This window comes from Aspergillus homomorphus, assembly GCF_003184865.1.
Source record: "Aspergillus homomorphus CBS 101889 unplaced genomic scaffold BO97scaffold_64, whole genome shotgun sequence".
Taxonomy (NCBI): domain Eukaryota; kingdom Fungi; phylum Ascomycota; class Eurotiomycetes; order Eurotiales; family Aspergillaceae; genus Aspergillus; species Aspergillus homomorphus.
In genome coordinates this window covers 2,660-28,248 of record NW_020291950.1, presented here as the reverse complement: position 1 = coordinate 28,248, position 25,589 = coordinate 2,660, and the positions used below count along the sequence as shown (strand labels likewise).

Sequence of the window (25,589 nt, the reverse complement as noted above, 5' to 3'; positions counted from 1 at the left end):
GTCCGAGCACCCGGGCGGACCACCGCCTTCTCAATCCGAATGCCACGCTAATAATTCAGTGTGTGTAGCACGCGTAAGAAATCCACGTAGTCGCGTAAACACCCGATTTTGAAGCCTTAAATCAGTCAATTTAATGGCGAGAACGCGAGGCAAGGAGTTGAGGGTCCAGTTACGCTCGCGTAGCTGTGAACTACGTGTAGAGGGCTGGGGAGCCAAGCGAATTTATCGGTTGTATCCAGAAATATCAATCAGCACTATTAAATCTACACTATGTGCTGAGAAGAATCGAGTTAACTGTGTGACTCGGCCATGCCTAGAACTGGAAAAAGCAAGAGATACAGAGGATACGTTAGAACAGGTGGTTTCTGCAGCTAAAGAGGCCTGGCAGGATAAATAAAACTAGGCGGTTATACGGCTTTCGGAGACTATGCCAAACCGTGTTCAGGCTGTGAATCACAGCCTGTGATTAAGGCAGAGGGCTGGTATACGAAGTATTAAGGATTCTGCCGGCAGAGATATTATATAACTAAGCCTAATTAAGAGGCGGAACAAGACCTCTCCCGAGGGGGGGGGTGCATTTCAATGTCCTCCCACTGTAAGTTGGCCAAGTGCCACCGTTGAAATTCGATAGCCCGACCAGACTAGACTACTACTAGTAGCCCCCAATTTCCCCCGCTTCCACCCCCGCAATCCGGACTGAACACGATAAGGATTGTTGGGCCAGTGCCCCCGGTTTGAGCAAATGTCTATTTGACTCAGTATCATGTCTCATTTCTGTATATCTGTCTGTCGCGTCGTCTACCATGACTATAACCTGACTGCAGCTTCATTGCCCTGGTCTGTTCCACAGCTTATGCAAATCCAATGCCGCTGCGGTGACGGGTATCCACGGAAGACAAAGGCGCAGAAGAAAAAAAGAAGAAAAAGAGAAAAAGAGAGAAGTTCATCCAATGCATGCTGTTCTCTGCCCATGTTTTCCCCAAGGCCATGCGCGCAAATTAGCTATTGAATCCTGACCAATAATAAACCAAATTGCAAAGAGAAAACAAGAAACATCTTCTTTCTAGCCAAAGAGAAGAATCATGTGATGATGATGGGGTATCTCAGCCGCCTAAACCTTCTATACAAAATACCCCCGCCGCTGACCAACCAAAGCCCTGTCTCATCCAAGGCATCCAAAGATGACATGCATTCTGTATCAGGTCATGGTCATTGCTCTCCTCATGGGACATGCATCATCCACCGTCGTCGGTGATGATGATGATGATGATGATGCTTCCCTAATTTTCCAATGTGGCTGAGTACTTATACAACCCGCAAGAGGCCAATCTCTCAGGGTGATTCCAATTGAAACCATTGCATTCTGATTATCCATGCAAGAGGTCGGTAGATATGAAATGGACACAGTTGCTGTATGTATAATCCAAAACAACGGTCCGTGATGTATTGGTGCTTCTTATAGAGGACCAACCTCGCGGTGCCTCGTCTAGTTGTCCGCCATCCACGGGTGCTCCAAGACCTCACTGACAGTCAACCGGTTGTCGACATCTCGGTCAAGCATCCTCCTGATCAGGTCAATGCAGTCCTCGGAGAAGGGCAAGAACGGGACCCGAAGGGGATGGTCGAGAATCTCATCGACGTTGTAAAAGGGGTTTTCTTTATATACGATGGTGTAGAGAAGAATGCCGAGAGCCCAGATGTCTTGCTCTTTGCCCCGATAAGATTTGCCCTGAAGGACTTCAGGTGCTGCGTAATCTGCAATAGAGTCAGAATCTCGAATAAGTTGCCAACTTGGACGATAGGCTTACCAATTGTGCCCACAAAGACATCAAACGGGCCGTTTTTGATATAAGCAGCACTTCCGAAGTCGATCAGTTTGATTCGCCCTTCACCATCCAAGATGACATTCTCATCCTTGATATCACGGTGAACCACCAGGGCCTTGGTGTGTAGATGGTGAATGGCGGACACCACCTGTCGGAAGATGTTCTGACACTCTGACTCGTCCATATTGACCTTCAACTCGATATAATCAAAAAGATCCATGCCGGGAAGACCATGCGGTGTCATTTCGATGTAGTAGTTAACGTCATCTTCAAAGAATCCTTCCATTTCCACGATGTTGGGGTGTTTCAAGCCATCTCGCCGAAGAAAGTCCAAAACGTGAATCTCCAATGGGACTGTCCCCAAACGACGGTCCCGGGTCCATGTATCGACAAGAATCCTTTTCTTGGTAACATACTTCAGCACTACCTTCTTCGTGGGGATTTTCTTTAGGCGGGCGAGTTTGACTTCTCCGTAGGCTCCTTGGCCCATCTCTTCCAGAATGGTGTAATCAGCAATTGTTCGCTTTTTCGGTGTTTCTTTCGCGCTAGCCGGTCTCACTTCGGGCACCGGCTGGACAGGTTTGTCTGTTAATGGTTGCGAAGCAGCTTCGCTCAGCTGCTGGCTCAGAGTGGACGTGGAAATTTGGCTCTCGACCGAAGTCTGTTCGTTTATATAAGGGTGTGGGCTAGAAATTGGTGTGGGCGTGTCCGACACAAGGGCTGCCGAAGGACTCTCAGCCCCGGATGGCACCGACTCGAGTGGTGAAGGAATGGTAGTTGTCGGAGCTGCCGAGTGAATGTGGCGCGAGTAAGTCACCCACAGCGCATAGACGAGCTCGGTTACCGCGATTGGAGCGTCGTGCTCAGAGTCTGTCTCGTTGACTTCGTCGATAGGTTCTTTTCGCGGTTTGGTGAAGATGGTACCGCTCTTCGCCACGCGCAGCTGGACATCAACCGCGATTGGTGATCCATCACGGTGCGTAGCCGCAAGCCCCGAAGGCTCCAAGAAAACCGAGACTACGTTTGCTTTGCCGTCTCGGAGAATGGATAGGGTCCGTGCTCGTCGAAAACTGGTTTCCGGAATCACAATGCCGTCAACAAGGGGAACTCTTTCCTCATCAACAAGCACATTCAACAAGTCATCGAAACCAGGTATCAAGTCAGTAATATGCAGGCCCTCGGGCCGCTCATGGCCAAAAAGGGCGGCGGAGAACACAGAGTTGGAGCTGACGATCTTTAAGGTTGACGAGGATAGAACCATCATGCCAGCCACATGAGGAAAGCTTGAAATCCGAAAAGACCTAGTCCCTTCGCCCTTGGTTACGATTGTGGGAATACATATCCCAGCAGAGGTGCGAGAAGCGATGTATTTGGTCTCGGCCACTTTGGTGAGGCCTGTGCGCATGGAGCCAGCCAGACAGTCCTCTGGAAGGCGAGGCAGAAGCTCCGTAATCCGCTCGCCAGGCTTGACCGTACCCTGACCCCAGATCTTGTCAACATCACCCTCAACCTTGACAATATCCCACGACTCGTTGCAAGTGACTGTCACGACATCCTCCTGGATTTCTTCAATGACCCAGATCAGGCCCCCACGCTTCTCCATCACCCAGATGCTCGCAGACCCGGTTTTGCCATTACGTTTCTTTATGGGCACAACATCCCCGCAAAGAAGCACTCCGCGAGATTTGGTCGGAGGGTGATTTAATTGTCTCGTGCTGGAGCCATATCCGTCATCGGTCTGTGCTCTTCGTGGTGGCCTTGCTCGAGAAGGTGGCTTGCTTAGCAGTTGTGCCGTTACGCCGTTGCCCATCCCCATTGTTTTGGTATGTGTAGGCTTGAACCGCGATCGTTCAGGCGAAGTTTTGAGCTTTGCTGCGGCGTCGGTGCTGGGATCCCGCAGCTTGGATTCGATCCATTCCCGGCGGTCTTCTTGTACGACCTCGAGTATGCTTAGCTTGCGGAGTTCCGCTTGGGTGACACCAAAAATGAGACACGAGATATCATTCGCCGCCAAGATAGTCCAGGGCTCCTCTGATTCGGTCCGAAACACGGCCTGCGATGCTGGGGTCCACTTGCTGCTGTGAGTGTGTAGTACAGGCACAGGGAAGCCGTATCCAAAGGTGGAAGAGCTGGTTGGAGAAAAAGGGTCGGTTGTTGTGTAGGGTGCTAGAATCTCCATCAGCTTGCCCCGGATTGCAGTAGAACCGACTTCGGTATTAGTACGTTTTTTAATGCTTACGCGCCTGGATGAAGGATGCGACCTCATCTCCTCTTGCTGCTGCAATTTCTGGTCATCCGTCCCTTGTCCTGAGAAGCGCGAGTGACTTCCCATCGAGCCATATTCCGTGGCTGCCTCTCCGAATCTGGTGGCCGCAAGTTGGGGTTCTGTGAAAGCTCTCTCGAAGATATTATCACTATCCACATTAGCAGGGCCGGTTTGTGGTCCACGCGCCAGGCCTGCAAAGTGGTATCGATCCTCCTTGGCTGATACACTCGTTCTCGTTGAGATGTCCACCACACTCAGGGTATCCGGATCGCCGCTGGCGCGTGCTTGAGCAGCGGCCAGAGCAGGGCTGTTGCTGGCAGCCCAACCGAAACGGTCGCGCATGAAATCGATCGACCTCTTCAAGATGTTATGCCGGTTATGAAGTAGTTCCTCCGACTTCTGGGCGAATGAGAACGAATGTAACGACTCGCACGGGAAGCGGTGGAGGTCCTCCAAGGTCTCGATGTCGTCACTGGCGAAGAGACGGGTGGGATGGGCTCGGGATGAGGAGGCAGAGCGTGGGGAAGGCGAATGGCTCCGTGATGCCACCGGGGCAAGCGACGAGACCGATATGTTCGGGAGAGTGAAGACTCGCGACGAGGGCTGTTGACGTATGCGATCTAGGCCAGACGGGCCAAGTCCATGTTCATGATCCAGCAGAGAAGACCTGTAGAAGGGATTTTGGAAGTCTCTTTTTAGTCCCTGACCGCGGATTTGCACTAATGCAGATCGATGCTGCCGACCAATGTAAGGGGATCATCGTCGGCCACTTACCTCGAGAGGTGGTCGAAATTGGACGAGATACTTTCGGCGGAGCATCTCATTGAGTCTTCGGTATGGGTCGAGAGGCGTCTGATGAAGGGATCCGACTGGGGCGACTGTGAAAGGGGTCCCAGTGGGGATGACAATGGACTTGGATCATCTAGAAATCCTCAGCCCGGGGTTAGCTGCATGTCTCTCACTTTCTGGGTCCCTTCTTTGCACTCTAGTTCCCTGGCCCTCCTTATCTCTAGCTTGGATCCCTTTTCTACCCACTCAGAAGCATCGGTACCGGGATGTGGAATGAAGTGGCTGAATTGTTCCGAGATGCATATCGAAAAATGTGGATAGTCGGCGTCAGTGTCGGTTGTGCCGGAATGGAGTCTCAGTGACTGGAATAATAGTCTCTTGGCATTCTTTCGTTTGTTGGTGCAATCGCGTTTTGCGTCGAGAATCACTGCCAATTTGGAGCTCGGGGCTGGGCGCTTTGGGAGTCGACAGTCGTAATCGTATACACCTACCGCATACGCTTCTCGGAACCAGGAACTTTCACATGCCGACGTTGATACAACTGAAGTGGGCGGAAGGGCTTGCAACACTAGGGAAACAAGAAGGGAAAGAAAGGGGAGCGTGAAAAAGCTTGGGATTTGGGATACTAACCGTCGAGATTGTAGGACGAAGAACCCATATTTCCCCAGGGTGGTGACAGTGTAGAAGAAACAGCACCGATCGGACCGATTGATAACAAGCGGTTCAACCCGGCGCAACTGGAAGAATAGCCGATAGAGAACTAGGGAGGAATGACGATGTTGTTTATTGCTACATGGGATCACCAAGTGTGAAACATGAGAAGAGATTGAACTCTTTTCGGCGAGATCTGAAGGTGGGTGGGGAGGAGAGGGGAGGCTGTGGTGAATTGTGGTGAAGTGATAGGAAATTTTTCTTTCCGCGGATTGTCCTGCAGACGGGGTGCGTTGGGAGGCTTGACGTGTTACTGCGAGGGATAATAGATTTCAACAGGCTGACCGGGGACCTCCTCCCGTTCACACCTTAAAATGCGACGAGGCGACTGAGAGGACCAGCAACTCGGTCAGTTGCTGCAGGTGGGTTGGTAAGGGGATTCAAAAAGAAGGTAAGGTCGATAAAAAGGATTGTCAGCGGACTGCGGGCGGGACGAAGAGAGGGCAGCTGCCTCGTGAAGTCACAGGTACCATACAGCTGCGAACAAGGCGTCGCACGCGGGGGGGTGGGGGTGGGTGAGAGAGAAGGAGAGAGAGAAGGGACCGGGGAGGGGGGGGGGGGAGAGGCGATGGTGATGGAGGTGGAGGAGGAGGTGGAGGAGGAGGAGAATGAGAAACGAGGAGAATGAGGAGGAGGAAGAAAGGAGAAGGAAGGAGGGATATGAACGGGAGACCACACAGTCTGTCTGTATGTTGTTTTGGTGGTGGTGGTGGTGGTGGTACGTGGTGGTCCTCAGGAAATCGTCGCAGAAAGAAAAGAAGGCCAATGGCCTACCGACCAAAGCAAATGGTCGTGGAGAATGGGTTCAGGAGGTGAAGCTCTCCCTCAATCCAGTCAATCAATTAGTTAGCTAGTCAGTGGAAAACTAATGAGCACCGCCGCCAGCCAAGGGACGGAAAGAGAAATAGTCTCGCCCCAAATGTGGGTTTTTCTTTGGGAGAAATGGCCCAGTTTGCGCGGGAGTTCCGGAAGGGAGGCGGCGAACGAAGGGAAAAGGAAATTTGGAAGAAGGGCGGGAGAAGAACTATACCTCTATACCCTGTAGGTGAAGATGGAAAAGGAAAAAAGAGGGGATTTCGTAGGTGGTTAGCACTTGGGGAGGAGGAGGAGAGAGAAGAGGAGAAGAGGTGGGTAATATAATAGTGGAGACAAGACCACAACTGGAGCTGAAGCTGTTGTTAAGTTGTCGTTAACGTCAAAACTTGTGGTTGACGATGCAGCAATCTAGGAGGGAGAAATAGATGACGTCCCAGGGACGAAGACTCATTACCCAGGTCTAAGTCGTGCGTCTTCACTACCTACTTACTCTCTATATGGATTTCTTGCTCGAGCCAGATCCGCTTGCTTATGCGGTAGTTCGTTGACTCTCCCTCCCATATCGCGATGAAGCTGAAGAGAAGAAAATAAGCCTAAGACCCTCTGAATTATTTCAAGACGTTTACTGCCAATGACAAACAATGAGGGGAACAGGTCGGGGGGTAGTATCCGTATACCTAGTGTGAGTAAGGTAGTATGGCGCGGTCGCCCACTGCTACGAAGTCCTGGAGAAATTCATGCCTTGGACCCCCTCGGATTTCCATGGATCTAACCGGTATGGAATTCCTGTCAAGGGCACATAGCGTCCCTCTATGGAATCGACCGATACACTAATGCAGTCCCTCCCAACGGAGGTATCCCCCTCTCCAGACCAATCCGGCTAAGGGAAAATGCAATGTGCTAAAGCTTCAATGGAGCCACCAGCAGGAAACAGGTGTGGTGAATTTGATGATGTAATAATGAAAGCTCCAAGCTCATGGGGAACGAATAGAGCAAACAGTCAGTAAGTGCATGGCAGTATGCATCCACCACTGGAAATGGTGAGCAATGCCCATCGATCCATCGCACGATCCTCCTTCCCTCCTCCATGATGCCATTCAATCATCCGTCCATCTAAAGTCCGACTTTACGAGTGCTTGGAGCTTGGAGGGGCTTGGCTGACTAACCGAATCAGTTCCCCTCGATGGTCGGTCGATCACCAACCATTGGGCCTTCAGGTCAGATGTGCAGATCCACCGGCGTCACTGGACATGGTCAATCCCAGCCCGCATTTGCTGTTCTAAGATCTTTGCAGTCCTTGGTGCCCATTCTCATTGGCATGATTGTAGAGACCGCGACACTGACTCAACGAATGGACCGAAATGAAGGTGAACAGGCATCTCAGTCTGCTGTGCCCAGTGACCACTTACCCAGGACAGGTACATGTGAGTACAAAAGATACTGTACCTGTTTACTTCACAGACCAAGTGGTATCTTGCTACCGAGGTAATAAGCGAGCGGCTTTTGCTTGCCCCTGCAGTACGGCTCGTACTCGGTTTTGAGCACAGTAGCGAAACACTTCCGAACCACTCTATACGAGCAAAATGCCCAAACAGTGCGATCCACGCTCTTTCCCTAGTAAAGTATGTATAAGAATAAAAGGAAGCTATTAAATAGTTCGTGCGAAATCTCTACACTTTGAAAGCGTATGCCGGACCAAATTGCCGCGTACTCCATCGATTCTCAAGGCTTGGGTCCACGAAGACTTCGCAGGGCCAGACCGTCCGACTCGGCCTCGGCGCCGGCTTTTCCGTGCTCTTCGTCCCCATTGCCGAAGAGGGAAGCTGGTTTGGGGCGCGGGCGCCCTTCTCCGTGCCGAGTCTGCTCCGGAAGCACAGATGCCGGGCTGACAAAGCTCGAGAGGTGTCGCTTCCCCCCGAGCATCCATGAAAACTCGGAATCCGCCAACGAAGGTCGAGATGCATGTCGGAGGGGCATGGATGTGGGAAATTGTGGACTGGTGGCGGCGGTACTGCGGTTCAACTTCGTCCCAATGCTAACGGGCGATCTGGGTGACTCGGCAGATGCGCTGGTTCGGCGGGTACCAGTGGAGGCGCGATCTGCCCCATCACCGGCAAATTTCGCGCTGTCGCTGGTAGCTTCAGGGGCTTCCGAGGGAGTCTCCGGTTCGGCATGACTAGGCTCACTTGGGATTTGATCTGCAGCGCTTAGGGGGATGCTGTGGTCTTCCAGGCAGCTCTGGATGCCTTGTACCCGGTCAAGTGCTCGCTTTAAATGGTCCATATCACCATTATCGGCAACCTCAGCTTTGTTCACGTGAGAGCGAATGTCGTTGAGTGCATGATTTAGCATCTTGGCAAGCTCTCTATTCCGGACCTCCAACTCCTCGATCTTTGCTTTCAGCTTGGCTGTGTCGTCAGGGGCCCGATCCCAGGACGTGCTCAGCCCTTGGCTCTGATCGAATCGGGTGCCACGAGGATGATGTTCCGACTGAATTGACTGCATATTCCGTTTTGCTTCGCTTACTGCTCCGCGAACGGCTTTAGCGACCCCCCAAGCCTCTGTTCGGCGCTGGATACCCTCCGATACGTCCTGAAACAATGTTTCGAGACTCTTGGGACTGTTCCTTGCAGGCGACCTGGAAGGAGAGCTGACCTCACTCAGGTCCCTTGACGCACTCCGCAGGCGGAATTTACCCTTCGAGGGCTTGGCGCTTGGTTGTCCAAGCACTCTCGACAAGTCCGGTGGTCTTCCAGAATACTTCGAGATGATGAATAGACCCCTCTCGGGGGTGGGATTTTGCTCCAAATAGATTCCATCGTAGACGAAAGTCAGCGGCGAATGAGGATCTGGTGAGGGATAACGGAGCAAGATAGTCAAAGCGCTTGAGGAATCAGCGCTCAACACTAAGAACCATTAGCAAAAGACTCGCAAAACCGTCCGCTCATCGGAAGTAAGGCGTGTGCGAATATGATTGTGCAGGGGAAGGGAGGCCTCACGCTGCCAACGAATCCGTAAGAGCATCGCAACGCAAACATAGTCAATCAGTTCAGGGCGTAGTCCTTCGGCGAAGAGTAAATCCCAGATTTCGAGGACATCTTGAAATGGAAATTCGCGCCCGAACAGAAGACGCATCCAGCGACTTCTCATTGTGTCAGTTCTGTGCTTCTCATTGTTTGTCATTTTACACAACTTACGTTAAGAAAATCTGCGGCAATATTTCGAGCGTCTGCAAGTGGTCGGCCAATTCGACGTCGGCCGTAACCAGAAGTTCGCTATGAAGGCGCTGGCACTGATGCACAATTGGAATGACGTCCATCTGACCATTAGCCGATCGGGTTCTATTGTGCTCATAATAAACTCGGACATTCTGCATGACAGAGCAGAACAGGGCGAACGAATCATGCTCGACATAGCGGGCGTCGAGAAGCTGGAGCATCGCGTCATCGTCTGCATTTGTTTCCCCGGGCTCTTCAAGCGGGTTCATCTCGATCGCATCCCTGTCAACTACCCACAAAAGAGGTGCCAGTATCTCATGCATGCCTTGCCGATAGCCCAGGTCCGGGTTGAGTTTCGCATAGATAAACAGTATATCGATCATCTTCGCTTTCGTGGTAGGCTCGCGGAAGAAGAAATTTTCTTGCAAGCACCTGTCTACATCCTGGGAAATATCCGCTCTTGTTTGCTCGTCATTCCGTAGAGTTTGCCATGGAGACTTTCGGAGAGATCAGTCACCCGCATTCACACAAGCCATAGCAAAAGACTGAGAATAGCATACCTCCGCATCATCCGCCAGCGGATCGACTGTCGACTCCAAATCATCAGGATGCTCAATATATTTCAGAAAGTGGTCTTTCAAGGCAACGTAGGCGCTTCGTGAATCGGATAGCTTCTGCGGCCATTGCGCCCGGTCGAGATCATCGAAGAGCAAGAAGGCCTGCGACCTCTAGGTAAGCAAGTTTAACAGAGTATATCAGTGGCAAGCGCATGCCTTCCAGCAAATTGACCTCAATCCATCGTTGCACAGTTTGTCGTCTTGCTCCAACCTGAGTCCGTTCTGAAAGTCGGCGGTGGTGTTATTGTCGCAAAACAGGGTATTCCATCGCTGCCTGACCAGTTATCAGCCGGGATCTCCTTGGTAAAAGAGGTATCAAGTATTAAGGAATCCAGCGCACCTTGTCTCCTCGATGCCCCTCATTTCACCATGTGGCTTTCCGTTGATTGTTGGTCACAGATGCTTCAGATTGACGCGCATTGAAGGAGAAGGTGCTGGTCCGCGGTTGGAGTTGCGGGCAGTTGTCCGTAGCCGCGGAGGTTGACCCGCCACAGAGGATTTTCCTTGGGTGCAACATCATCCTCCCGGCCACGCCGCTCTTATCTATGCGCCTGCTATGACCTGTTATGAGACTCCGATTTTGATACTCAAATTACCATCTACATGAACTGCGTTCATTGAGTGCTCTGCTTTTCCTTAACTTTCTTTCGGTCTTCTTAGCGCCTTCATTTTTATTTCTTGCAACTCTACATCTACTCCAAAAGCCATCCGTTGAATCATACCAGGACAATCCTAATACAGCCACCCATGTCCGCGGATTTGTTCGCAGAGTTTGGCATTGGTACCAAGCCCAGCGAGCAGCCCCAGAGAGCCGTGAACCAGCGGTCTACGAAACAACAAACATCACTAGTCCCTGACCTGGACTCCTTCGATGATAGTCCTTCGACGCCTTCAACGCCTTTCCCAAATTATGCAAACAAGTCCACTGCAGTAGGAAACCAATGGCAAAGTTCTTACTGGGACAAGCCACCTATCTCGGGACCGGTACAGCAGGATAGTGGCAATGATGTGCTTTTCGATGCCTCTCTCGAGACCGCCTCGTACGATGAAAGCGATGATTGGGGCGAGTTCGAAACTGCAGGCGTGCCCACTCAACGAGCGCCTGTAGAGCAGTCGAAATCTAGAGGCTCAACTTCTGAGGCACAGCAAACTAAAGTGCAAGAATCCTTTGACTTGCTAGAGTCGCTGTCGCTTGACGATAAACCGCCTGTATCTGGTAAAGAGTCTATTGGCACGCAGCAGAAAACCAGACCCCAGCCAGTGCGCAAAGAGCTACCGTCTACGGCACCTTCGCTGCCTGTTGAAGACGATCCTTTTGAGGATTGGGGTGATTTTGTTGATGGGCCAGCTACAGCATCGAGTCAAAGGCAGGACCAGAAGCCACCAGCCTCGGCCCGGACGCAGCGTGGATCCGTCCAGAGCAGAGCAGGAAACCCACATACTACAACCACCGCTGTCGACCCGGCGGTAAGGTTTACAGCTCCCAGTCCCAGCATCACGGCTGACCAGGTCCGTCCGACCAATATTCCCCCACCGTCTGTGCTGTTGGAGCTGTTTCCTCGTCTATTCGAGCAAGTCCGACAGGAAGCTACGGACGCAAGGAAGGATATGCAGCAAAGAGATAAAGTAGAACATGCAGCGCAGTTAATCCAGAATACGCTGAAGACTGCCGCCCGAGTGGTTGTGGGCCGTACCCTGCGTTGGAAACGGGACAACATTCTGAGTCAAAGCATGAGGATTGGCCCAGCAGGAAAGCCCGGAGGTATGAAGCTCAGCACGGTCAACAAGAACGAGGATATCAAAGAGCAACAGGAGGCAGTGGATGTGCTCACCATGTGGCGAGACAGAGCGGCACTTTTCAATTCTGTCGTCCAGGCATCTGGAATTCGACCAGTTCCTATTGTTCAAGAGAACGTTCGGGCAATGACACTCAGTGCTGATCGGGGGGCACTCAAAGCATCACATGCTTGTGCTCTTTGCGGATTGAAACGAGATGAGCGGTTGCCCAAAGTTGACGAAAATGTGGAGGACAGCTTTGGAGAGTGGTGGGCTGAACATTGGGGTCACACTGACTGCCGGCAATTCTGGGAAAACAACAAAGCTCTACTGGGACAACGATGACCGTATGCATGAGCATGAGAATCGTAAAGACCTAGGCTCAATTCAATCAGCCACACAGGCGCCCTAGCTACGGCAACCGATTTGATATTCGGTCTGCTCGTAAGGGAAAATGCAGATACCACATCTATAGCTCATCATTCCCAGGGACTGATTACACGAAAGTCAAGAATTCGGACTCCCTGCCGAGTCGCGTCACGAGACTCACAGAGTCTTGAGCTCTGTACGTGTCCGTACAGTCTCCGTATCAGTTGAGGGATATGCATATGTATATAGCTTTTATTTTGAAGTAGAAGAACAGTTATCAACGAGTATTCTGAGATGGAAGGCTGAAGCTAAAGCCGGTTTATGCTTGTGGTGGCCATGGGGTATAATTATCGTGAGTTGCAACTGAGCGATAACAGTGATAAGCTCAAATCCGAAGCGGGGTCATGTATCAGGAAAATGCCGGGAATCGTGTCGGGTGATGAACCAGAAACAATAAGACAATGATCTAAGCCTGTGATTTGCGGCTGAGATTGTCCCAGAGACGGCTTTCAACTGCAGGTCGAATCGATCCAACCGTGCTCAACTTAGACCACCTACTGTAGTCATGAACCGCCGATAGTCACTGCGTCACGGGGCTGGTCTCTTCCTAAACTTGGCCCGATGCGGGGGCGTTTCCTTTTCACTGGAACCCGTCACTCCGACGGGGAGCAGCTGCCTGATTCCATTGATTAGTTACAATACAGTACCTCCCTCCACCCTCAGCTCCCGGCTCATTCATCATCTTCGTTCCCCTTCCCCTCATCCCGTTTGTCCCTCTGCAGGAAAGTGATCTATCAACTGACTCTGTTTCAAAACTACTCGCCCACTTGCTCGGATTTATTGACTCCCCGAGTGCCACAACTAAACCATAATTAGATCGCTGGTCTGGACTGCAGTCTCCGCTTACTCCCAAGGTCTCCCACCGCAGCTGCTTATCATCACGACCACTCCACACCCTGGCTGGAGAGTGGCAGTCATCACTCTGCAAGATCACCTGAGAATACTTCTCTTTGAACTTTCTTACCTAGCCTTCTGACACAGTAATCGAAACCCCAACCCCATTCGCAAGGTGAAATAAACCTTTGTTTGTGCACGATAAGACAACCAAGCCAAGAGTATCTGCTAAGGGGGCTAGGACTCAAGCCCAAAGCTCGAGACCTGCTAACAAACCTCCTTTTCATAATTTTCTATCCACCTTGTCTCCTCTTAGTCCTGCTAGTGACGCGGTCGTGCACTTCTCGAATCTGTGACACTACAGTACCTTGACTGAATCGGGGGCAGTGGGCAGGCAGTCACGGATAGAACACCATGGGTCTCATATACAACGTTTACCTCACGTCCAACAAGATCTTCGGGTGCAAGGGTTGCAAAACCCATCTGGCCGATTATGACGACATCATCAGTCGGGTAAGTGTGCTTGATGTTCCCTTTTTCCATGTTGTTCGCCTCTTTCAGGTGCCGTGGCTGACCACGCCATCCCCCTTGTCTACAGAATTTCCGAGGCCAGCATGGCAAGGCATACCTTTTCAACAATGTCGTCAACGTCACCCAGACCGAGGCTGTGGAGCGGAGCATGACTACCGGAAGACATATTGTTCGCGATATTGCCTGCAGGCAATGCAAGGAGACGGTCGGTTGGAAATATGACAAGGCTTACGAGACGAGCGAGAAATACAAGGAAGGGAAGTTCATTCTAGAGGAGGAACTGCTGTGCGTCGTGTGCTGAGTTACCATCCCAAGGGTCTGGCCGTGGGGACCCTTGAATGATATGGTCATTCGCACGCTTGGCCTCTACAAACTACAAGTCCATGGGACTTGAGGATCTCACTGCATTTGCGCAGGTTGAAAGTTGAAGTGAGCGATTGTTCATTACTATCTTGGTTATTCTTTGAGCGATGTGACGGCGTCTAATGGAGCAATTACTTTATCTCTCGATTGACTTTACCTTCGGAGTTCTATCTGACACACAAAAGCCTTCAAGGTCATGGTTCGAATGTTGACATCAGGCAGTGTATGACCTGTGAGTCTGGATGCGTGGAACTCTACTGCTGCCGTCTGCTATTTTACTTTATCTACATAAGGTCTGGATGTGATAGAATGCCTTTTCTACCTACAACGGTCGCAACTCGTGTAATTCCGAACACGTTAGTGAACCTTTGATCACAAAATCGTAGAACGAGGTCCGCAAGGTCTGCAATATCATGTCCAATATCGAGGACCCGGGGAGACCGCATCGAGCTTCTCGTGCATATATATATATAAGTGCGTCACACGCAGTGGCCCGGATAATTACCCCTCCTCCATCTTCCTTCTCAAACACTACATACTGACTCGAGTACACCACATGTCACCACTAACCACAACCCAACAATATATAAGAAGATCATAACCCCTCCAACAACCTAATCGCCCCCTCCGTCCTTCCCTCATAATCAAACCCATACCCCCCTCCGCAATCCCGAACGCCTTATGTACAAAAATGGACCCACTAGCATCATCGACAAGCTCGGAAGAGAGGGGCATCCGCCGCATCGCCCGCGCCCGCACCGCTATCGGCCACGCCCAAAGACCACGGGGAAATCTTTTCCATTGCGTTCTCTTTCCGCCCGCCCGAAATCAGTCACCAGAGCCTCTGGATTTGAAGAATTACTGCGCCGCATATAGCGCACGGAAACATTCCTCGTAACCCGCCGAAACGAAACCGAATCAGACAGTCCAGAATGTCCGCTGACCAGAAGACGACCATGCGCGCGGTGGTGTTCCGCGGCCCGCTTAAGGTGGCTGTGGAGGAGCGCCCAGTGCCTCGGGTTAAGGAGGCCGGGGATGTGGTTGTTAAGGTCGCTTATACGGCGCTTTGTGGGAGGTGAGTTATTATTCATTGCTTGGGCGGTGGTTTCGGGGGAGTAAATGGTGATCTGGGCTGGATGGTGGATTTTGTATGCTTTGGCGGGGGAGGGCAGGGCATTGAGGTGCGGGTATCTGGGTTATATACAAGTACTGATTGGGTTGCGTTTTGTTTAGTGATCTCCATGTTTATCGCGGGATTGAGCCAGCCGGGCAAGGGGTTGTGATGGGGCATGAGGTTACTGGGGTGGTTGTGGAGGTTGGGGATGCGGTGCGGTCGGTGAAGAAGGGGGATTCGGTTGTTAGTGCTTTTACGACGTCTTGGTGAGTTTCTTCCCTTTTTCTTTTGGTTGATCTTGTGGTGGTGGTGATGGTCTGGGATAGGGGGTGATGAAGAGGTTCGGAGGCAAGGGGGTGTGTTGATATTGATGAAGCTATTGAGCGGGGGCTTCGATCTATATGCTGATACTCCACGGGTGATACAGCGGCAAGTGCTGGTACTGCTCTCAGGGGCACTCTTCGCGATGCGAACAGAATGTTCTGCTGGGGTGCGATGATTTGGATGGCGCTCAGGCTGAATATGTGAGTGTTGTTCACGGGTTTGAGGATGAACCGCTCTCTGGATACTAAGCGCGGTGGAAGCTGACCACGGCGCAACAGATCAGAATCCCCAATGCGGATGGCACGGTCGTCAAGACCCCCGAAGGTGTCGATGAGAAGCTTCTGGTGCTCATGGCCGATATCTTCCCAACGGGTTACTTTGCCGCGCGCAATGCTTTCAAGGCATCTACCCCGGAGCAGATTGCAGAGCAAACGGTCGTCCTCATCGGCTGCGGGCCAGTCGGGCTCTGTGCTTTGATCAACGCCCTCGAGTACAAGCCTAAGCATCTGCTGGCGGTAGACTCCATCCCCGCGCGACTCGAGCTGGCCAAGTCGCTCGGAGCCGAGCCCTGGAATTTCCAGACAGACCGGGAAGGCCTGGACAAACGCGTGCAAGAGTTGACGGGTGGGCGCGGCGCAGACGCGGTCATCGAGGTCGTGGGCTTGAGCCCGGCATTGAGGACCGGATTCGACCTGCTGCGGCCGTTCGGTACCATCAGCAGCGTTGGTGTGCACAATGGCGAGGTAGGCGACCCGGCGGTCTTTGTTCGAGTCATTGAAGCTGACTGGGATACGTGAATGTAGATTCCATGGAATGGCAGCGAGGCCTACGGCAAGAACCTGACGATCCACATGGGACGATGCCCTGTGCGTTCAGTTTCCGAGCAGGCCCTGCAGGTTCTGAAGAAGAACCAGCATCTTCTTGGGTACGTGTCGCATCGTTTGTTGATTCCTTGGCCGTGCAGCGGCTGACTGACTGACGGGTGAATTTAGGTTCATGGCCGACAAGATCATGCCCCTTTCGCAGGCGGTCGAGGGCTATGAGCTCTTCAATGCGATGAAGGTACAGAAGGTGATCTTCGAAGCCGATAAATAAGTTCTCCGCATTGCATCTAGTGAAGCAGAAATCTGTTGTTGGGAGCCCTCAATCAGATACTACCTTGGAAAGCTTAGACAACCACAGAGACTATACTCGAGGGGGAAGGGGATGTAGTCGTAGTAATCACATTAGCTGGAAAGTAGTACAAGCGAAAACGAAAACAAGCAGTGGCACCATGGCCATCGAGTCATCCGGGAGAATTCTCAGATCAGCAATCAGAAATCAAAGAGAGACAAGCAAACACCCGCAGGTAGGGTAGTTAGAAAGTGGGAGAAAGTGGTGGTGGTAGTATTGGTAGTCAAGACTTTGCCTCTGTTTTTTTCCCGCATGAGAGCGACCACTGCACTACTTACTACCAACCAAGTCAAGCCAGCCGCCCGCCCGCCGCCCGCCTTCTGGTCATTCACTCCAATCTTTCTTCCTGCCATTAGTTATTCTGCCTACTCTCTGTCTCTCTCTCTCTCTCTCTCTCTCTCTCTCTCTCTCCTCCCACCTCTTCCTTCTCTTCCTTCTCTTCCTCTCTTCTTCTTCCTCTTCTTCTTCCACCTTTCCTCATTCTCGCTACCACCACTTCTCTTCTTTTCCGTATCCCCCCTCCGTCTTTTCTCCCTCCCTCTCTCTTCTCATCTCCTCCCTCTTCCTCTTCCCTCTGATTCTTCATTTCTCCTCCCCCCTTCCCTCCTCCTTTCCGCCACCTCTTCTCCCCGTCCAATCCCTCTTTGTTCGTTCGCCCATCCTCCACCTTTTCCCCCCGCCCACCCAAAACCCCTCAGAATCGACCTCGTCACCCCCCCCCCTCTTCACCCCCATCCTTTCGATTCCTGACCCTCGTCGGTTTATCTCCACATTATCGCCCTCTTCTCTTCTCATCGACTTTTCAGGTAAGACCACCCAACCGCCTCTAGCTCATCGGGCGCGGAAATGGTTTTTCTTCGCCCATGACCCAGTCAGGTCTTTGCGAAAACAACCATCCCTCCGCGTCGGCCTCGGACATGAAGCTAACTGGCCAGGTGAAGTCCTTTCTCCGAGAAACTTGACTCTTGATCATCTCCTTGCCGATCCTCTTTTTCGACCTTCCACTTCCCAACATCATGGACGCCTCCGACTTGCACGAGAACCCCATGGTCGATGAGACTATGGCTGACGCCGTTGACATGATGGATGAGGGTGACATCGAAGTCATCCCCAAGACTGAAGAGGAATACGCCCAGTCCACGCTGACCCTCCGCGCTATCGTCTCCTCCAAAGAAGCCGGTATCATTATCGGCAAAGCCGGCAAGAATGTCGCTGACCTGCGTGACGCAACTGGTGTGAAGGCCGGTGTGAGCAAGGTCGTTCCTGGCGTTCACGATCGCGTCCTGACCGTCACTGGTCCTCTGCACGGCACTGCCCAGGCCTATGCTCTGGTTGCCAAGGGTCTTCTTGAGGGCGCCCCGCAGATGGGCATGGGTGGTGTCGTTTCCAACAATGGTACCCACCGTAAGTGAATTCGCACATCTCTGAGTCTAGCGTTTGCTTCGTTGGAGCTCTAACATATCAACAGCCGTCCGCCTCTTGATCTCCCACAACCAGATGGGTACCATCATCGGACGCCAAGGTCTTAAGATCAAGCACATCCAGGACGCGTCCGGCGTACGCATGGTTGCGCAGAAGGAAATGCTTCCTCAGTCTACCGAGCGCATCGTCGAGGTCCAGGGAACTCCAGAGGGCATCGAGAAGGCTATTTGGGAAATCGGAAAGTGCCTCATCGACGATTGGCAACGCGGAACCGGCACCATTCTGTACAACCCTGCTGTCCGGTCCTCGGTTGGCGGTACCAGCAGCTCTGTCAGCAACCAGAACACCGGCAATGGTTACAGCAGCCGCCCCTACAACCGCACCGGCAACGGTGCCGACTTCAGCGATCAGTCCGGCAGTTACAGCAGACGGTCCAACCCCGATACCAGCAACCGCGGTTACCCTCTTGTCACCGAGGACGGCGAGGAAATCCAGACCCAGAACATCAGCATCCCCGCGGACATGGTCGGATGCATCATTGGCAGGGGCGGAAGCAAGATTACTGAGATCCGTAGAAGCTCTGGAGCTCGGATCTCCATTGCTAAGGCTCCCCACGACGAGACGGGCGAGCGCATGTTCACCATTATGGGCAGCGCTCAGGCCAACGAGAAGGCTCTCTACCTTTTGTACGAGAACCTTGAGGCCGAGAAGACCCGCCGCAGCCAGCTTCCTCAGGAGTAAAGTCCTACCTTCCGACAACCCCTTAAGCACAAATCTCGCGCCACATTGCCACCACTCGAATCCTTATGCGCTTCCCTCCAGAGAACATAATCGCGCGATGTCTCCTTCTCGCTTGTGCTAATCACTTTGATTCTTGACGCTGTCTTTTTCTCTCTCATATGGTTTCTATCTGTGTTACCCTATAATCTCATATGTGCAGCTTCCTTGGTTTTACAAGAAGCAAGAACTTGCTAAGGTGGACCATGCATGCCTGTCAGATACCAGTATTACGTGATTGATCCTCGATGATCGCTTTGACTTGAAGAAAGAAGAAATGAACCCGAAATCGGAAGAACTACTACTACTACTACTACTACTACGGACGTTATGCCCCGCAGCTGATGCTGATGTTATGTTCCATCTATTCCATGAAACTTTCCTGTCGTCTTCTTGCTTCTCCTTGCTTGCTCCGTTGCTCTTTCCTCAGGGAAGGGCATCAGCATTTCTAATTCTTTCTTTCCTTCTTTCCCTCCTTCCTTCCCGCAAAAGTCATCACCCCCAAACCACCATTCATAACTTGAAATCCACTTTCCCCCTAAACCTAAACTCCCAAACTGTATTCATTCCTCTTTCCTCTCCTCTTACTCCCCGTGCTCGCTATATCTTACGTTCCTGTCTACTTATCTCCCCGAGCTCCACCATACATCAAGCATTTGGTCGCTGGACACCTACAAGCAAAGCAAGCAGTGAGATTGTCCTCCCGCTCTCCTGCAAATCATGCTACACGATTTGTTGTTTTTGTCGTGGCTCGATGGATCCCCTCATCTTCTGAATCTGTATACCAGGCCTGAAAGTCTATCTTTCGAAATGGAACAATTATGGAATGCAACCCTTCAAGCGGGAATAGTAACAGTAGCTGTAGAGGCTTCCGTAGCGTGTAGCTTGAAGTAAGAAACAACCTAGGTTTATTGGAGAGGCGGCCAACAGGAAAGGAAGCAATCAAAGTCTTTGCTCTTTGCATTGTAGACGACGAGGTCTCTTGTTGATTTTGTACATGTATGGTGTGGTATGTATGTATGTATGCATGTATGTATAAGGAACATGCTTGCGGGTCATTGTAACATGGAATCCAGTGTTGGAAGGGGTAGTAATAAGAAGGAATAGAGTGAACAAGCACAAAGTCATGAGTGGAAGGAAGAAGAAGAAGAAGAAGAAGAGAAAGAAAGATCTCAACGACTGGAAGAAAGAAAAGGGTCAAGAAGGAAAGTGGTGGACTAGAGATATCAAGCCCGTTGGTTCGGTCATGGGAATAGAACCGGACTCGGAAGTAGAATTCCCGGTTGTCAGGTTCCGTCCTTTATTCCCAAAGGGGGGTTTGGGACGTGATCATGAAAAGGAAAAAGACAGCGGATCAAAAGAGAGACGAGTATCAAGATGAAGGAACAAATCGCTCAGTCATGGCAAGAGAAAAGTGAATTCGTACAACGCATGGTAGACCTCAATGCGCCATGCATGCATGTTGCAACTACCAAGTTTGCGCTTGTGATCAGTCAGGTCAGTAAATCAGAATGTCCTCGTTACAGTGTCAAAATGCAGGTGGATAGTACTTCGTACAGACGTCTCATCGAATGCTCAATGGCAATTCTGGAAGAGTGAAAAATCAAATCATAAGAGAACGCCGGCTGAACTGAAATCAATCCATGTATGTACCAAGAATGAGGCGCTGCGTGATATAGTGTGGGTGGATGGGTGGTGTAAATGTGCCAATGACGCTGCCTTCTAATATGTAAGAGAGAAGAAGAGCCTCAATGGATTCAATCGAATCCGTCATCGAATGCATTCACAGCCTCGTCAGATGCGGCCATTGACCGCGGTCGAAGCCCAGATTTCCTGGTGCCTAGACTATTCGTTCGTAGTCTATTTTGACTAATCGGAGTATAGCTGGCAGCTAATTTACTCGAGGGTGCGATGATTCGGGTCCGAGAGGGTTCCTGTCGTGGAGACATGATGCCATCTTCATTTATACCATCGCTGGTGTGGGTGGCAGAGCTAAGCCCAGAACCTGCACCGTAACGACGAAATCCGGCTTGTATATTCGAGCGCGCAGTGGCAGGGGTGTAGCCGGGGGTCATCAAATTCCGGCGCAGAGGAATCGCAGATTGTGAGAGAGTTGGCGTGCGAGGCTGAGGCAGCTGGGACGGTTGAGGATGGGCTGAATATCGGGGGTGGCGTTCCGGTGTTGTGACCATTGGCTGGGACGCGGTATATCCATGCGACATGCGCTGGCGTGGGGATACGCGATAATTAGTCGCTGCGCTGCTGATATCCGCGACACTTCTTGCAGGCGAGCGAACCTGTGGGCTTTGTTCAGCAAGGGACTCGTCATCGGTGCGGTGTCGCTTGGTTCGTAACGAGGTAGATAATCGATTTAATCGCGGGACAACCGGTGAGCTGGGTGATTGGGTCACTTTCGCTTCTGGGACTTGTTCTCTGCCCTGGTCGCTATGCTGAGACTCCGGGGAGGGATTGTTGGCGGTCGCAAAGCTGGATCGACGAGCCTCCAAACGGCTAGCCACCCGTTTGGTGCTCTGTCGTCGAATCAGCCCTTCGGAATCTAGGGTCGTGCTTCGACGAAAGGACAGTGTCGGAGTCAAAGTGTCATCCTCGTTCTCGTTACCTTCCTCCTCGGCTTTACCGTTGACAACTAAGGACGATTGCCTCCGGTGTTGCTCGTCAGACAAGGCCAGACATAGCTCCGTTAGACTGCGACAAACGCTATCCGCTTTCCGTCTAGCCTGCCTATCAGACGTCCCATACCCGTTAACCACAGATGCAGTACCAGAGGGGGCCTTACTGGAGCCAAGCAGAGTGGACAGCGCCACCGCGTCGGTAGCGGTAACCTCCAGAGCGGCGTAGACTTCATTACTGAGCACGTCCTTTGCCTTACTTAAAGCCGACTGCAGGAGCGGATGAACAGGGCTGGGACCTGCTGACACCTCGGGCTCGCCCGAAAGAATGCTCGCCTTCCGCGGGCGCCTGGGGGAAGACGACACTGTAGTCACGGTCGTTGTGGCCGTTGGTGGTCGTTCCCCAGAAGCAGACGAGATCGCTTCCTGGGATGAGGGCGGGAGCTTCCCCGTCAGTTCTAGCTTCTTGATCCGGGATTTGAGATCTTCTAGCTCGTCCCAGACCGTCGAGGGCGCAGTCGTGGACAAAGTTGATTCCGTCCCATCCTGGCGAGACCGCTCGGCCTCAAATCGAGCGCGTTCGGTGACGTCCGAGCTGGATGGCTGTCGGCTACTTCGGATAGTTGAAAGATTCGATTGACGATAAGCTCGGGACTCATGGAGCGATCCGCGTCTTTCGGGATAGGATTCGGGGCTAAGGGATAAGGGTTCGGGACTGGACCGGCCCAGTCGACTTCGTGGTAAGCCAATTGCGGACCTCGAGCTGAGAGCAAAGGCTGAGCTGGACGGGCGGTTGTGTTCATCCAGTGGATGAGCGGAAGCTGAGTAAGAGTATAGTGCGGCAGTGTGGGGGGTTGACGGAGATTCTTGATGCGAACGCAAGGGGTGGTAGTAGCCGTCTAAGGGATATTGCTCAGAAGAAGGCATTTGTTCCGGAACACGAGAGGTCGATGAACGGAGTCCGCTGCCAGACATTCTGAATCGCGACTGTAAGTACCGGGATCGACAAAAATTAGCTCACAATTTATCAAAGCATCACTGACGAGTACACAGGCTATCAGCTCGAACTCACCCGCCGAAGGTCTGAGCGCCCGAGCGAATCGCGACGTCCAGAATCAGATCTTGCGATGTTCAAGAAGATGTCCTCGTTTTTGGTGCGGGTATCATCTGCGACCGGGGTCTTGTTGCCGTCTCCTGACTGACTATACCGATCGAGTCCATCGGCATTGCGACTGTCCTCATCGACCAGCGTTCGCCCTTGAGTGTAGGCCACCGAGGAGGCGGGCATTCTCTTGTTCACGTCTGGAATCGTCTGCTGATCACTAGGGGACGACTTTCGACGCTTGGTTGCATTTGGATTCGACGCGCGGGCGGTCGAGGAGGCGTCAAGGGGTAGGACGGGATCGCGATCCTTTTCTAAAGCCAGACGAGGCGATGGTGGTTGAGAACCAGGCCCCGCTGGATCGTGGACGTGGGACAACTGGCTGAGAGGAACTGACCGCCCGGGTCTGTCATACAAAAGGGTGCGTTGTTGGGGGGTCGGCGTTGAGTCTGGGCCCGGATGCGTGTCGTCGCTGTTCTGGGCGGAAGCGGCGGCGCTGGTGTGCGATGAAGTCAGGGCTCGTTTGCGAAGGGGGTACTTGTACTCGAAGCTGAAGCGACTCTGAGGAGGACGAGGAACAGCGGAGGGAGAAGAAGTCGGCAAAGCAGCAGCAGCAGCAGCAGCAGCAGCAGTGAAGGCAACGGAAGAGGAAGAACGGGAAGAAGACGAAGTGGGCGAGAGCAGACGAGAAGCAGCAGAAAGGGCAGCGGTTGTTATTGTCGGACGAGCTGAAGGGGAGTCGTCGTCGCAGGTGGTGCTGGCGGCGGGAGTCGCTGTCCTTAGCGCGGCCGCTCTGCCCGCCTCTCGGGGTTCCGCCGCCATCATCTCGTCTGTCGGGCGCATTCGTGGTTTCGACGTCGACGAGGGCGAAGTTTGGGTCTCGGGTGGACCCGATCCGGCGCTGAAGGTGACAGTCCTGGCACGATTGACAATGGAGCGGCGACAGAGTGATTCATGCGTGTCCTGACGTGGTACATGAAGATGAGGCTGATTCAACGCGGATTCGGTCTTTCGCCGTCGACGCGAGATGAGATGTTGGTCTGCTGGCGATGAGAAGGGGACGGAAGAGGTGTTGGTTGAGGAGAGAGAAGAGAAAGAGAAAGAGGAGGAAGAGGCAGAGGAAGAGGAAGAGGAAGAGGAAGAGAAAGAGGTTGATGATGAGGGGAGAAGGGAAGGAGCGGCGGCTGCATTGCCAGCAGCAGTGAATGCGTCTGGGGACATCTGCAGTTCTGCACTGGTGGTGGTCAGGCATCCACACGCATCTCGTTGATCAATCAGATCGATCACGCTTGACCAGTCAGAAGGAAAAGAGAGTGCATGTATGATGGAGGACAAGAAACTCTCTAAACCAAAGCAGGGAAAACAAGCAGAAGGGGAAAAAAAAACCCCCAAGAAATTTCTAATTTCACATCGGTTGAGAGCAACCAAAAGACAATATGATTTATCGGTTATGGTGGACCGAATGATGATCAGAATGAGAGAAAAGTCTGCAACGACATCAATCTCTTCGCCTATAACTACTAATAATAAACTAACCACTTAGTTCTGCGGCTCAAGGGGAACGAACGCGAGAGCAGCCAAGAAGGAATAAATAGACCAAACACCACGAGGAGAGTGAAAGGTGGTGGTGGCTGGCCGAACTGCTTTGCTGAGAATACACAAACTACGAAGCCTGTGGAGCTACTGGCTGGCTGGCTGGATCCCGTCTTTACTACTACTTTCCCCTCCAATGCTTCGGAGATTTCCTATAGTCAGACAGACGAAGATCATGACTGACTGAAGGAATGAGTATTGGTGATATCATTTGCCCGTGCCCGACTAAGCGGGCTGAGAGGATTATCCCGGTTTCATCTGTCTGCCTTGGCTGGTTACAATGCCAACTGAGGCCGTCCTGGTGTAAGAGAAAGAGTCTCAAAACCGGCTGCGGGAGATGCACAAATTTCGGCAGACACCAGCAGGTGTACAGATTATCAAATTCAATGCAGGTTTCTCTAGCAACGTCCAGGGGCTGAAAGAACCGTGGTTCGCAAGTTGCAAACCCTGGTTCTGGCAGTGTCAGCCTCAGCCAGACCAGACATGGAGTTCCCTTCGACCAGCCGAACGGCACATACTTGACCCAATCGCTGAGGATGCGAACAAAGAAACAAGAAACACGAGGATGTTTAGCCCGGATACCGCACACAACTGCTGGCATTGTCTACATCAAAATGTGTTTTGGCTGCCTGCAATCGTGCAAGTCTACTACTCAGAGCTCAGATGTCTTTCATCTCTTCTCACTTACCCCATCCGGGCAGATTGACTTATCGTGACACTCGAGATAAGATATTCTGTGCCGTCACAGTTTACATAGCCCTTCAGACGCGCAGCCTAGTGGGACATATGACATGATCTAGTCTCAAGTCGTCAATGAGAGGCGCCTGTCGGCGATTGTCTCTGCAGGGTCCTGGCCCTTCGTCAGAGAGCCTCGTATAGTATGGACGATCCTTTGTGTCTACTACACTGCCAGCCGAATCGAGTCCAGACCCAAAGCCCAGGGACTCAGCATCCGCAACTCCAGCACAGACTAGCCAGAAGAGCTCTCCCTAGCGAAGAGAGCCTCATGAGGTGAAAGATGAGCTCAACGTTAGCCTCCGGACTATTGGTGCTCGGGTGTTTCGTCTTTATCCCAGCACTAAATGGCTCGAATCCGACCTAAGGTCGGGGTAGCTCGACTAAGGCGCCGTCACGCAAGCCGTCACAGGTCGGACAGACGCTAGCGACGACAGTTTGTGAAAGAGGCATTGGTGGCAGCGGGGAGCCTTGCTTGATTCTCGTATCGAGCCCTGCTATTTACACTGCTGCCCATAACATTTCCGATTTAGTTGCTAGGTA

At 52.1% G+C, this 25,589-nt stretch overlaps 8 protein-coding genes across 8 annotated transcripts; 5 read left to right on the top strand and 3 right to left on the bottom strand.

Moving 5' to 3' along the window:
* Nucleotides 1–1,486: 1,486 nt before the first annotated feature.
* Nucleotides 1,487–5,539, bottom strand: BO97DRAFT_418488 (serine/threonine-protein kinase; the record flags this gene model as incomplete). Its single annotated transcript, XM_025696523.1, has 5 exons — nt 1,487–1,755; nt 1,809–4,759; nt 4,867–4,970; nt 5,055–5,449; nt 5,512–5,539. The coding sequence occupies 5 exons, from the start codon at nt 5,537–5,539 to the stop codon at nt 1,487–1,489; spliced, it is 3,747 nt and encodes a 1,248-aa protein (XP_025546652.1).
* A 579-nt stretch (nt 5,540–6,118) lies between these two features.
* BO97DRAFT_408948 (uncharacterized protein) lies at nt 6,119–6,672 on the top strand (the record flags this gene model as incomplete). The annotated part of the gene is made up of 1 exon (XM_025695970.1): nt 6,119–6,672. A coding segment is annotated over exon 1 (242 nt), but the record flags the coding sequence as incomplete, so codon positions are not given.
* A 1,353-nt stretch (nt 6,673–8,025) lies between these two features.
* BO97DRAFT_408947 (GTPase-activating protein GYP6) lies at nt 8,026–10,710 on the bottom strand. The gene is made up of 6 exons (XM_025695969.1): nt 10,584–10,710; nt 10,400–10,517; nt 10,187–10,345; nt 9,606–10,123; nt 9,408–9,550; nt 8,026–9,314 (listed from the first exon to the last, which is right to left on the bottom strand). The coding sequence occupies exons 1-6, from the start codon at nt 10,604–10,606 to the stop codon at nt 8,131–8,133; spliced, it is 2,145 nt and encodes a 714-aa protein (XP_025546650.1). The 5' UTR covers nt 10,607–10,710; the 3' UTR covers nt 8,026–8,130.
* Nucleotides 10,711–10,984: 274 nt separating this feature from the next.
* BO97DRAFT_408946 (uncharacterized protein) lies at nt 10,985–12,714 on the top strand. The gene has a single exon (XM_025695968.1). The coding sequence runs from the start codon at nt 10,991–10,993 to the stop codon at nt 12,362–12,364; it is 1,374 nt and encodes a 457-aa protein (XP_025546649.1). The 5' UTR covers nt 10,985–10,990; the 3' UTR covers nt 12,365–12,714.
* A 982-nt stretch (nt 12,715–13,696) lies between these two features.
* On the top strand, nt 13,697–14,114 carry BO97DRAFT_418485 (putative Yippee zinc-binding protein Moh1; the record flags this gene model as incomplete). The annotated part of the gene is made up of 2 exons (XM_025696522.1): nt 13,697–13,795; nt 13,881–14,114. The coding sequence occupies 2 exons, from the start codon at nt 13,697–13,699 to the stop codon at nt 14,112–14,114; spliced, it is 333 nt and encodes a 110-aa protein (XP_025546648.1).
* A 631-nt stretch (nt 14,115–14,745) lies between these two features.
* BO97DRAFT_473602 (alcohol dehydrogenase family protein) lies at nt 14,746–16,992 on the top strand. Its single transcript, XM_025700253.1, has 6 exons — nt 14,746–15,251; nt 15,410–15,556; nt 15,718–15,814; nt 15,893–16,357; nt 16,418–16,539; nt 16,607–16,992. The coding sequence occupies exons 1-6, from the start codon at nt 15,109–15,111 to the stop codon at nt 16,707–16,709; spliced, it is 1,077 nt and encodes a 358-aa protein (XP_025546647.1). The 5' UTR covers nt 14,746–15,108; the 3' UTR covers nt 16,710–16,992.
* Nucleotides 16,993–17,521: 529 nt separating this feature from the next.
* On the top strand, nt 17,522–19,107 carry BO97DRAFT_248318 (KH domain-containing protein). Its single transcript, XM_025690837.1, has 3 exons — nt 17,522–17,593; nt 17,729–18,191; nt 18,256–19,107. Exons 2-3 carry the CDS (start codon nt 17,804–17,806, stop codon nt 18,948–18,950), a joined length of 1,083 nt encoding a protein of 360 aa, XP_025546646.1. The 5' UTR covers nt 17,522–17,593; nt 17,729–17,803; the 3' UTR covers nt 18,951–19,107.
* A 1,636-nt stretch (nt 19,108–20,743) lies between these two features.
* BO97DRAFT_356306 (putative LPXTG-motif cell wall anchor domain protein) lies at nt 20,744–23,543 on the bottom strand (the record flags this gene model as incomplete). Its single annotated transcript, XM_025692169.1, has 2 exons — nt 20,744–22,603; nt 22,689–23,543. 2 exons carry the CDS (start codon nt 23,541–23,543, stop codon nt 20,744–20,746), a joined length of 2,715 nt encoding a protein of 904 aa, XP_025546645.1.
* Between the last annotated feature and the right edge of the window lie 2,046 nt (nt 23,544–25,589).